A 10,582-nucleotide genomic window follows, 5' to 3' on the forward strand; every position below is an offset into this window, starting at 1 on the left:
CAGGGTCGATTCGATGTTCCAGATCGTAGGATTGTACGATCCTACGATCTAGGATCATGATTTTGCAAATATAGATTTGGATTATAAAAAAAAGTTATTTTATCTAATTGTTGCTAGAAATCTTTGCCATCACAAATTACTTAAATGTATCAAAACAACATCAATTCTAAGGGTGCGTTTGGTTGGGATCATCTGTGATTACCTTGGTTATGTTATTACCAAGTAATCACATAACCAAGGTTATAGGGAATAAAACATAATCTAATATTGTTTGGTTTAATCCTAAGTAATAAGACAAAATCTTGTTTGTTTGAAGGTTTTAATACATTACTTACTTTGACATTTACTATATTATCCCTAGTTCAATTATAATTATTTTTTTACAATTAAATTAATTTAATATTTAATTATTTTTAAAATTAAATTATTAATTATAATATTACCTTGACAAAATAAGACCTTACCTCTTGCCCAAAATTGTGACAAAATGATAATCAAGGGATCATTCTTCGGCTAATTTTTAGTTATTATTTTTCATAAAAATTGAAAAATATTTTGAAATGTGTTTAGTAGGATTTTTTTAATGAGATTCTAAAATAAAAAGAAAAAGAAATGAAATATAGAACACAAATAAAAATAATTTCCTCAAATAATTAAAAATAATAAACTTATACAGATTTATTATTATTATCATTGATAACTGTTAATTATTAATATTACCATATTAACTACTACTTATTATTAATTTAATTGTTATTGTCGTTATTGTTTACTATTTTACAATAATACAATGAAAATACAAGATTATTATATAATATTATTTATATATTATTTAATGTAATACTATTACACGTTATATAATCTATTCTTCTATATTGTTTATTTTGATTATCACAGCAGACGCAACAAATCCCTTTTTTGACATGATTCCAGTTTGTGCCATCAAGTAGTAAGTGTTGACTGTCTCCTGAGTAAAAGTAATGCAAGCAAAATATATGACAAACTGATTTCTACATATAGACAACATTTCATTTCAAAGCTACATCAAACTAAATCCAAAATGAAAAATTCACACAAACATAATTTAAGTTCAATCTTAAATGACATTCATCCAAGAAGTTTTGTTCAAAATGATAGCACAACTATCCAAAAATATATCCAAAATATAAGTACCAACAATGTATACCAAAATAACAATCTAATTCAAATAGTTAATTCATTTGGAATGGATCTCAGAGAGCAACTTCACCACGTAACTTCTCCTAAATATCTTTGGCAATGCGAAGAAGTTGTCAAGCTTGTGTTCATCCTTGAGAATATACTCCCCAACATCCATAATTTCTTGCTCAGAAAATTCAGCAAGTTCTATTAACTCTTCGTATATCTTCTTTTTTCTATGATTATTCTCTGTTTGTTGTTTGAAGTAGTTGGAGATCTCCTCATCAGATTTAGAAACAGAAGTAATATAATTTTGAATCTCTCCCACCAAGTCACCTAGAGCATCATCAAACTTTCTTTTTTTCTTTCTGGTTAACTTTTTGTTTGTTGGACAAACAGATGAACTTGAAGTCTCAGATATCTTCTGGTTGTCATCATCAAATTCTTCATCTTGGTGACCTTCAGCATATTCTTCTTTTTCAATCTCAAACGTGTCAATCTCTTCATCACATAAATTTATCTCTTCTACTGCATCAGCTGGGGTTTCTGCATTAGCTCCTGTGGCATGATCTTTCCCCCACACAGACATCAAGTCATCAAGGTGGGGGAACTCTTTGTTCCTTAAACCAATAGCAGCTGTATGAAAAACAATTTCATTTAAGTTTATAGACCTAATATTATATCTAGACAATGTCTGATGAGTATATGATATGCTCCTCCTAAACCTAGCACTCCTCTTGTTAGCTAAGACAACCGCCAACAATAAAAGCATCATTAACTTCCTTTGCATCCTCTTCTTGCGTATAATTAGAAAAATTATCTTCATCTCTTGCCTTACTGCTAATTGATCCATATCAACCTATCATGAAAATAAGGCAGTTGCAAGTATTTAATTGAATTGTAAAGGAGAAATCATTCTTATGTATTATATAAGCTACATAGACAGTTGCTTTATGATGTCTTCTTATAACTGCGTCAAAACTAAGAAGTGAATAATGAACTCTAGTAAGTTAATATGAACTTTCAAAGTGATGAAACGATATAGATCACATCTGCACATGGAGGATATTTCTGGACACAGAGATCAGAATCCAACCTCAAGTGCATCTTGGTTAGATATCTAGAAAGCAAATTATAACCACTAATCTATCCATGTTCAGAGTGTTCTCTAGAGGCTAAATCCAATGAAAAATTAACTCCAAGCATTATTGTAAAGAGACAGCCTTCTTTCAATTTCCTTCCTCGTTAACATTGTCTTTAGTTGTTTTTATATTCTTTGAAACTTTAATCTTTCTGCAATTCCACTATAGTGGACAAAATTATGTTGAAGTCTAACTAGCTGAATTCCACTAAGTGTGTCCATAGCATACATTTGTTAAGTAAGCATAACATGTATTTACATAAACAATCATCTTGATTTATGCACTGAAAGCAGTGATTATCAAATAAAGGAGAAAAAAAAAGGTAATGGACAAATAGCAGAATACAAACTGAAATGATGGAGAAAGACAACCTGGACAAATTTCCAGAAGCAACAAGGAAGTTAGCATCAATGAACTTATTCCCACCCTAGGCATCCTCTCTTGAAGCAAAACTCCATAAATGGAATGCATATATAAACCCATGTCTTATGATTAAGGACACATAAGCAACATTGATATTCCTGAGTAAATTTGCTGACAGCAAGTAGAGCACATTGAGAGCTCACCTAACAAGTGACTACACACGTGCAAAGAGTAGCAAAAACATTGAATCACACGAAAAGGAACTAACCAACTATTAAATCGATGCTAAAAAGAACAATTCAGAGGTTACAAGTACAAGACAATGTCATTTGCATCACGAAAAAATGGCAATCATCTGTTCATTCAGGGAACGTATGACAATCATCTTTCCATTCACAGATCAAACTATCTAGGTGATTCTCTTTGTTATTTCCTTGATACAGCATGATAAAAAGACTCAAGATGCCATCATCATTACCCCATAAGAACAGATTTAAGGAATGTTTTTGTGCCCAACTTCTGATCTTGTGGTCTGTTCTCTACTAAATCACCACGATTGTTATATCATAGAACCTCAATAATAGGCTGACTTTCCCTATATTGTTTGAAGATATAAATTATGTCATTACCAACAAACACATTGAAGATCCAATAGAACAACATTTATACCAATACTAAGTTGCATATACAAATTCCATAAGCGTAGCGCAAACAGCATACGCCGTCACAAAAGCTTTCTAGAAATGAATGGTCAAAGTAGCCATCAGGCATGATTCGGGCCATTCGGCTTCATCATCAGATCCATATTACAGTCAAAGAAGACTATAATTGCGTCATCCATGATAAAGACGGGAACGGAGATACCTGGCTCCGAGACGTCGCCTGCAAGTGTTCGAGCAAAGCCCTACTACAACGATTCGAAGATTCCTGAAATTTATTACCATTTAGTCGCTACTGCAATTGATTCTCAAGAGCAGAATCCCAATACAACAGAGGAATGGGAAGAACCATCATACTCACCGCGAGGAGGAGGAGGACGAGGAGGAGGTCAGGGGCGGCGCGGCGGAGTAAGCTGTTAGAGGAGGAGCAGAAGCGGAAGGGGAAGGCTTACGAAGGCTTCGAATCGCCGCCGCCGCTAGGGTTTCGCTCGCGATCGGGGACGGGAGAGGCTTTCGCTCGCGGAGGGTTAGCGGAGGGGTTCGCGGGGTAATTTTGTAAAAAATTATAATGCTAAATTTATGAGTAATAAAAATTGTGAGACTTTGTTGAGGGTAAAATTTGAAAACCTGGGTCCTTTATAGTAAAATTCCTTTTGCCTATATTTTCTTTTAATTGCTTTTATTCGAGAGGGCTGGGGTTGCCCTCGTCGTCGAGATCTCCATCTCCTGCGGTTCTGCTGCTCGTCGGCGGCCGGCGAAACTATCGCTCTGCATCCGCCTTATCGGAGATGGATTCGCAGCCAACTTCTCTGCAACGCCTCCACAACGTCGAGAAGGTTATCTTTTGAACCCCCTCCTCCTTCCATCCGTCTCTCCTCCATATTCGCATAATACTTTTCTTGCTGTTTTCACAAGGTACCTTTTTTCTCTCCTTTTTTGATGCTATTTATGCCATTTTTCGTAATTTTCATTAACAGCGGGTAGTGCGCGTACTGGAGCTCGCCGGCGCCGTGATGGACGAGCTCGCTAGTTCGACCGGGCCCCGACCAAATGACCTCGCCGCCTACTGTCGAGAGTTCATGCAGTCCATCAAGGTTTCCTATTTCCCCTTTGTTACTACCTTCTGTTGCCAGGAAATGGGTTTCGATTATCGTGGTAGGGTTTGGCAAACAACTTAAATTTATGAAGAGACTTCGATCTAGGGAACTGTTTAAGAATTCGGGAGATGTTTTCTGATTTTAATTATTGGGAATCTATTCCTGTGGTGATCTGTGGTCCTTTCTTTAATCGATGAGTATACGAGGTGCTTGAGCAAATGCCAAAGAGAGAGGCTATTTAGCTTAAGAAGCCGTGAACCTGGGCGAAAGTTTCATGGCTAAAGGTTGTAATTCATGTTCTTTTTAGTTTCTGGACTTGTGCAGAATTTGGATCTTTAGGCCTTGGGTGCTTGATGGAGGAGCTTTATGGCATTTGTCCTCTGTTGTAGAAATCCTTAAGTTCAACTTTTGTTCATTCTGCAGATACTTTAATAGTCTGGATTACCCTTTACAGGAAATTCAGACAACACTGCGTGAAGAAATCAAGAGTGCTTGTGAATATCGTCCGTTTGAGAAATGTGATTATAGCGCCAGAATAGCTAACGAGATATGTGTCAAGAAACTGGAATACATCATTGACCAGTTGGATGGCTTGAAAGAAAGCATCGATAATTATGAAGATTGAACTGCACTTGATTGCGGTAAGCATGCTTACCACATGCACTGAAAATGACTAGTCTGAAGACATTTTTCATGATACGAGATGGCTAAAGCTTCGTTGTTTGTTAAAGTATGTTTCTTGCTCTCATGCTGTGTATAGCTAAGACTTAGAAGCTCTTGAAAGCGTATTCATTTTACCTGCTATGCTCAAAGTTCATGTAGTTTGAAACTAATTTAATCAGCTAAGATGGTGTTGCATATTCTTCTACTTAGACTGACCATGATCCTCTAGAGTATGTTAAACCTTAGTTTTTGATTTTTTTTTCGGACAAACCTTTTTAATTCATGAACTTGGCCAAGGATGTTATTACAGATTACAGCATCATCCTTGGAAGAGGAAAACAAATTTACAAATCCCCACCATTTTGGCTATACAGTGAGCACTTAGCAGTATGGTTTGCCTCCAATTTTGTGCATCCGTATTACCTTTACAAATTTGCTCCTCATCACTTGATTGTTTTTGAAATGCTAAATCTGTCCATGGAGACCTCCATTGTAATTCTTCTCCATTAGATGAATTGAACCAACTGAATTTTTCTGAAATTCGGTTTAATTTGTCCCATTAAAGTACCCTTAGCAGTCCATGATTTGGTTGCCAAGGAAGAAGGCTGCTGAAGTATGGGGGCAGGAATCAGCAGCAATAAAGCCTAACCTTCGATTGTCTTACAAAGCCATGAGGCATTACTATTGACTCTTGGAGGAAAAAGAGAAAAAAAAACACCGATCAGTTCAAGAGATAAATCAAGTGAAGCTAGATATTGGGCAGTTCTCTTTGGTAAAATGATTATCATGATTCTTGAGCTGAAGCACAACTGAAAAGAGTGATCATAACTATCCATCTCCACCATGCAGACAAAGCAAGTTATCTGGTTGTTTCTTGCTCAGCTTTGCTACACATGAAGTGGTATGAAGCCTTTTTCCATATTCACTTCCAAACATCTGGGCCTTTCAATCTAGTACAGGTCCTGAGACACAAACATCTGGTCCTGGATTTTGATTTTGATAAAATTGTTTCCTTGAAGCAAAACCTTACCACAGATGTGTCTTACATTGCTTGTGCTTTTATCGTATACACTTCTACAGGTTAAGCATTCTCAATTTTAAGTGTCATCAATTGATAACTGTCTAGTGAGATGCAACAACTAGAAAAATAAATAAGCCAGTTGACTTTACAAAATACACATCACTGTCCAATAGGTATATATTGCTTTCTCAACTTTGCCTGCTTAACTATGATCATTTTTATCGAATGCCCATGCCTTACTATACTGTATTTGACTCTCTTTTTCCTGCTTTTCATATTTATCCTTTTTGCTGCAACATATGTTATATTACAAGTGAACATTTACACACAGCCCTTGCATAATTGTTCAAATCGGATGATGCTGATTATTCTAGTTCTTGAGAGGTATACAATTGCACTAGAATAGTTCATCGTCATAAGGTAAAATAGAGAGAGAGACAACAGTTGCTTGGTTGATACTCGATAAATCTGATTAGTGTTTATGGATTCAGTGATTAGTAGAAGCTCTCTTTGCTCATTGATTTTATCAAAAGCAACCAGGCCAATTGCTAACCTAAATTGTCTTGTTCAGGTGATGCAGCTGCTGCGGATATTCGCAGGATGAGGCTAACCGGACTCTTTCATGTTGGCCGATCAACTGGATGATGACTAGTATTCAAGACATGATCTGTGATACTAAATTTTGTGGATGTCTAACTTATCGTCAACTGCTCCCACAAGTTCTTACTTCAGTTTGCAATGAAACCATGTTTCATTGCTGGGAGAGTGCTACCATTGTCCGAGTCCAGAATGGACTTTTGATATAATGTTTAACATATATTAGCGTAGGTTATGCATTGATACATCTCCATGAGTATATTATTATTATTATTATATTATACAGTCATCCAAGAATGATTGTACTTTGATAATTAGTTGTTTTTGGGTCCATTATATTTCAATTTAGATTTTACAACAAAGAAAATCTCAAATTGAAAGCATTGGGTCATAACATCTGAGTCTTAATTAATATTGTTGCAATCCAATGAAGGAGTGAGTATCACAGATTGTGTTGTGTACTTATTATTTTTATTAGAGTTGAACTACTGAATTTATTATCTTCTAATTTAATTTTTAAATACTAATTTAATAAATAAAAAACCTATATATAAATTGTTGAAAATTATGAAAAAAAATTAAGTTGATAAATAAGTAAACTAGTGGATGCAAAGCTTCTGCAGCTACAAGCTCCGCTCCTTTTTAAACGGATAAGCTTCCTCTTCTTCCTCCTCTCTTTTCCCCCAAAATGGCCGCGGCCGCCGTCAATCTCCTCCGCTTCCCCCTCTCCATAACCCTTCCCGTTCCTTCTACTCGATTTCCGCCTCCCTCTCGCCGCTATTTCCCACTCTCCTCCTCCTCATCATCATCCTCCCCCTCTTTCCGCCCCCTCGCGGCCGCCACCGAACTGTTCGACCGTGCCGAGCCGGCCGTCGTCGACCCCGGCCTCCGTCAGTCGGAGGTGATCGTCTACAACTCGGGCTACCACGTACAGATCGTGGTGGACGAGGCGGAGTCGGAGGAAGCCCTGCTGAGGCGGTTCCGGAGGGAGGTGTCCAAGTCTGGTGTCATCCAGGAGTACAAGCGGAGGAGATTCTTCGAGAATAAGCAGGAGGAGAAGAAGAGGAAGGCACGGGAGGCCGGAAGAAGGAACCGCAGGAGGTGATTTGCTTCATCCCTAACCCTCTCTCTCTATGTTTGTGTGTAGATAGCAGTAGAATTGGCTTTTGAATTCTCGCAATTCCATTTGTTTCAGACGATTTGGGCAAAGGTTTTCATCACCATTTTCAGCAGAGGAGGATTCTGCTCCTCAGAAGGTGAGAGATGACGACAACTGGGATTTGCCTGATGGTGATATTCCTTACTGAAACTTAGTCGATTCAGTAGAATTCATCTCCACTTATTTCCTGGTACGATGTTCATGATCTAAATGATTCGATGCTCACTTTGTGTTGTTCTGAAGAATGCTTTGAATTGATCATTGGAGTTTGTTTAGAAGTAGTTAGTGCACAATCTCACTTTGAATTCCATCTCCTTTGAATCGAAGATACGCCATGCTAATAACATATCGCCCAAGAAATCTTTTTGCGATGCCTCACAATTGTGGTATTCCGACCTTTTGAGATTGCATTCTGAGGGCTCCCCCACCACTCTCGGATGCGATCCACCAAGTTGAATTGCTTGTGTACGACAATACTACCTTGCTGTTCTTGGCGACGATGGTCATAAGCATCATTTTTTGCCTTTTCATATCTATCTTCATCATTCTCATTCTCCTCGGCATGTTGCCGTGCCGATGATCTACCAAATGGAAATCAAGCATTTTTAGAAGGTGACTCGAAGTAAAATAAGGAAATAGAGCAAAAATCTTACACCCTATGCTGCCCGATATCTGTTTCTTCACTTCCCAATTTCCTTTGGCGTTGATTTTGGCTAGGTGAAGCATGTTTTGCAAAATGAAGCTGCATGGCAGTGTGATTCATTGGGTTAAGATACCTTAATCCATAGAGTGAAATTCTCAAGAGTGAAACAATTTGTTATCTGGCAAAACAAATTGAAAATGTCGATGATAGATATAGGGCTTGGATCGACCATTTTTGAATACATCGATTCTAGGTATTACTACGATGAGCAAGGGTGAGAGACTGTTGAAACATAGAACCCTGATAGAAGAATGTTTACTTATGTAGATGCAGCTTCTCAAGTGTCTCTAAATGCAGAAATGTTAGCAACGTTGAGGAAATTGGACCGATCGATTCAACAGGTTAACTTGAAAAATTAGAAGCCAATGCAGTTCCGTTGAAGAAGAATCTCAGTTGAAGTGCATAAGAATCGAGAGTAAAAGAGGAGGACAGACAAACCTGATCACCATCCTTGATTCCAAATCCTATCAGTTGTTCTTCATCGTTGATTAATTTATACTCATTGAAGCATAAGCAGAATCGACTCCACACATGAGACCTGGCAATACCATTCAAATCATCACTCAAGTTGCTGAGTATAATGAAGTGTAATAACAGGAAGATACGGCAGAAGAAGATTGGAAATCGTATTCATATCGTCAAAAAATGAGCAATTAATCGTACCAGGAAATGCTGTAACCCCCTTCCACAGCGATCTTATCGCAGAGGACCTCGATCTTCACTTTCAGCTCCATCACGGTCGCCGCCTTCGCGATTTCCAGATCTGGAAACATCACGACCATGAAACCCGGTGGCAAAAACCCTAAAAAGTTCGAAGTTGAGAAAGGTACGTACCGAAGGAGGATCCGTCCAATTTGAGGACGGAGAGGCAGAGGTGCTGCTCGGGGAGGCGTCGGTAGGAGAAGCTGCTGCGCCGGCTGTGAATCGGCGTCGAGTGGTGCGATGCCGACGGCGGAAGCTTCTCCCGCTCGGCGCGCCGCGCCATCGCTCTCGATTCTCACTGTCGAGTGAGAGAGGACGAGAAGAAGAAGAAGAGGAGGAGGAGATGGGTGCTCATGATCGATGCACACGCAATGCTTGCCTTCGTCTTCCTCTTCCTCTTGGCTTTCTCTTTCGCTTTCTGTTGTGTCCTTTTTGAGATTCTTGGCGGAGGAAGAAGAAAGAGACGGAAAGCCATTGCCATACTCTGCCTCTGGCGTCGTCTCATAACAAGACCATTTTTTTCATAATCGAATGTCATTTTAATTTTTAATCAAAAATATTTATTTTACAATATTTCTTTTCATTAAAAAGATAAATTTACATACAATCAACCATCTTTGTCCGCATCATGTCTGATTTGGTATTTACTTCTTCATAGATGATCGTGAAATCAATCATGTGAGACCGTTAGATGACAGATTTCATCGAAATGTCTAACTTGCTCAACATAAAAATAGACAGACTAGATTCAAACTCTAACTAATCCTATCATCGACCCATCTCGACAACTCTAACTCTTCATCTTTCGTCTCGCAAGTCTAAAGACATGGATGGAGTAGTGCTGTTTGATATGGAATTCTTTGCTTTACATGTATGTTTTAGAGGGCGATGTGAATGATTCAGGCTCTTGGCAAAGACAAGGAAAGAAAGAAAATTACGAACCTCACGAAACTTGTTCGCGAACAAAACATCATGAGTGACCTGCTCCCCTTCTGCTTGGCCCGGAATATGCTCCCGCCATCATCCTCCCAACTTTAATGAGCGCGGCTTGAGAAGATGATCCACCTTGCTGCTCCTTGTGTTGGCAAAAGAGGATAGATTGGCTAGGGTTTTCTTCTCATCTTCTTCGCCGTCGACTAGTGCAGACTCTGGAAGGGCCGTCGGCGCTTCCCGCTCCTCCTCTGCCTTGGCCCGCCTCGTCGAGTACCGCCTCGCCGCCTTCTCGCGATCGCAGTCATCGGCCACGTCTCGGAACTCGCCGTCGCCTGCGGCAACTCCGGAGTTGAGGGTCTTCTTTGCTGGCGTCTTCTTCGTCGGA

General features: G+C 38.7%; 4 protein-coding genes across 5 annotated transcripts; 2 read left to right on the plus strand and 2 right to left on the minus strand.

Annotated features, from left to right (window-relative positions):
• Nucleotides 1-1,063: 1,063 nt before the first annotated feature.
• Nucleotides 1,064-3,855, minus strand: LOC141841016 (uncharacterized). Of its 2 annotated transcripts, XM_074729135.1 has the most exons (3): nucleotides 3,684-3,855; nucleotides 3,528-3,590; nucleotides 1,064-1,778 (listed from the first exon to the last, which is right to left on the minus strand). In XM_074729135.1, the coding sequence occupies exon 3, from the start codon at nucleotides 1,745-1,747 to the stop codon at nucleotides 1,217-1,219; it is 531 nt and encodes a 176-aa protein (XP_074585236.1). In that variant the 5' UTR covers nucleotides 1,748-1,778; nucleotides 3,528-3,590; nucleotides 3,684-3,855; the 3' UTR covers nucleotides 1,064-1,216. The 2 variants fall into 2 exon arrangements, with proteins under 2 accessions (XP_074585236.1, XP_074585235.1); XM_074729134.1 differs by lacking the exon at nucleotides 3,684-3,855 and having other exon boundaries at nucleotides 1,064-1,794; nucleotides 3,528-3,562.
• A 169-nt stretch (nucleotides 3,856-4,024) lies between these two features.
• LOC141841514 (mediator of RNA polymerase II transcription subunit 11-like) lies at nucleotides 4,025-6,939 on the plus strand. The gene is made up of 4 exons (XM_074729686.1): nucleotides 4,025-4,158; nucleotides 4,300-4,416; nucleotides 4,874-5,060; nucleotides 6,675-6,939. Exons 1-3 carry the CDS (start codon nucleotides 4,111-4,113, stop codon nucleotides 5,042-5,044), a joined length of 336 nt encoding a protein of 111 aa, XP_074585787.1. The 5' UTR covers nucleotides 4,025-4,110; the 3' UTR covers nucleotides 5,045-5,060; nucleotides 6,675-6,939.
• Nucleotides 6,940-7,338: 399 nt separating this feature from the next.
• Nucleotides 7,339-8,137, plus strand: LOC141839541 (small ribosomal subunit protein bS21c-like). Its single transcript, XM_074727316.1, has 2 exons — nucleotides 7,339-7,801; nucleotides 7,896-8,137. Exons 1-2 carry the CDS (start codon nucleotides 7,389-7,391, stop codon nucleotides 8,005-8,007), a joined length of 525 nt encoding a protein of 174 aa, XP_074583417.1. The 5' UTR covers nucleotides 7,339-7,388; the 3' UTR covers nucleotides 8,008-8,137.
• Nucleotides 8,138-8,149: 12 nt separating this feature from the next.
• On the minus strand, nucleotides 8,150-9,547 carry LOC141839540 (uncharacterized). The gene is made up of 5 exons (XM_074727315.1): nucleotides 9,397-9,547; nucleotides 9,226-9,325; nucleotides 9,001-9,100; nucleotides 8,513-8,601; nucleotides 8,150-8,440 (listed from the first exon to the last, which is right to left on the minus strand). The coding sequence occupies exons 1-5, from the start codon at nucleotides 9,545-9,547 to the stop codon at nucleotides 8,197-8,199; spliced, it is 684 nt and encodes a 227-aa protein (XP_074583416.1). The 3' UTR covers nucleotides 8,150-8,196.
• Between the last annotated feature and the right edge of the window lie 1,035 nt (nucleotides 9,548-10,582).

The sequence above is a fragment of the Curcuma longa genome, chromosome 11 (assembly GCF_044706935.1).
Source record: "Curcuma longa cultivar G26 ecotype Majalengka, Jawa Barat chromosome 11, ITB_CL_G26_1.1, whole genome shotgun sequence".
NCBI classification, from domain to species: domain Eukaryota; kingdom Viridiplantae; phylum Streptophyta; class Magnoliopsida; order Zingiberales; family Zingiberaceae; genus Curcuma; species Curcuma longa.

Bases quoted from the DNA above. Each gene is read 5' to 3' on its own strand.
- LOC141841016 (XM_074729135.1), bottom strand. From the start codon at position 1,747: ATGTCTGTGTGGGGGAAAGATCATGCCACAGGAGCTAATGCAGAAACC.
- LOC141841514 (XM_074729686.1), top strand. From the start codon at position 4,111: ATGGATTCGCAGCCAACTTCTCTGCAACGCCTCCACAACGTCGAGAAG. The intron at 4,159-4,299 runs GTTATCTTTTGA...TTTCATTAACAG, and splicing joins GCCTCCACAACGTCGAGAAG to CGGGTAGTGCGCGTACTGGA. The intron at 4,417-4,873 runs GTTTCCTATTTC...TACCCTTTACAG, and splicing joins AGTTCATGCAGTCCATCAAG to GAAATTCAGACAACACTGCG.
- LOC141839541 (XM_074727316.1), top strand. From the start codon at position 7,389: ATGGCCGCGGCCGCCGTCAATCTCCTCCGCTTCCCCCTCTCCATAACC. The intron at 7,802-7,895 runs GTGATTTGCTTC...CATTTGTTTCAG, and splicing joins GGAAGAAGGAACCGCAGGAG to ACGATTTGGGCAAAGGTTTT.
- LOC141839540 (XM_074727315.1), bottom strand. From the start codon at position 9,547: ATGGCGCGGCGCGCCGAGCGGGAGAAGCTTCCGCCGTCGGCATCGCAC. The intron at 8,602-9,000 runs GTTTGTCTGTCC...ACTGCCATGCAG, and splicing joins GAATCAAGGATGGTGATCAG to CTTCATTTTGCAAAACATGC. The intron at 8,441-8,512 runs GTAAGATTTTTG...TCCATTTGGTAG, and splicing joins GATATCGGGCAGCATAGGGT to ATCATCGGCACGGCAACATG.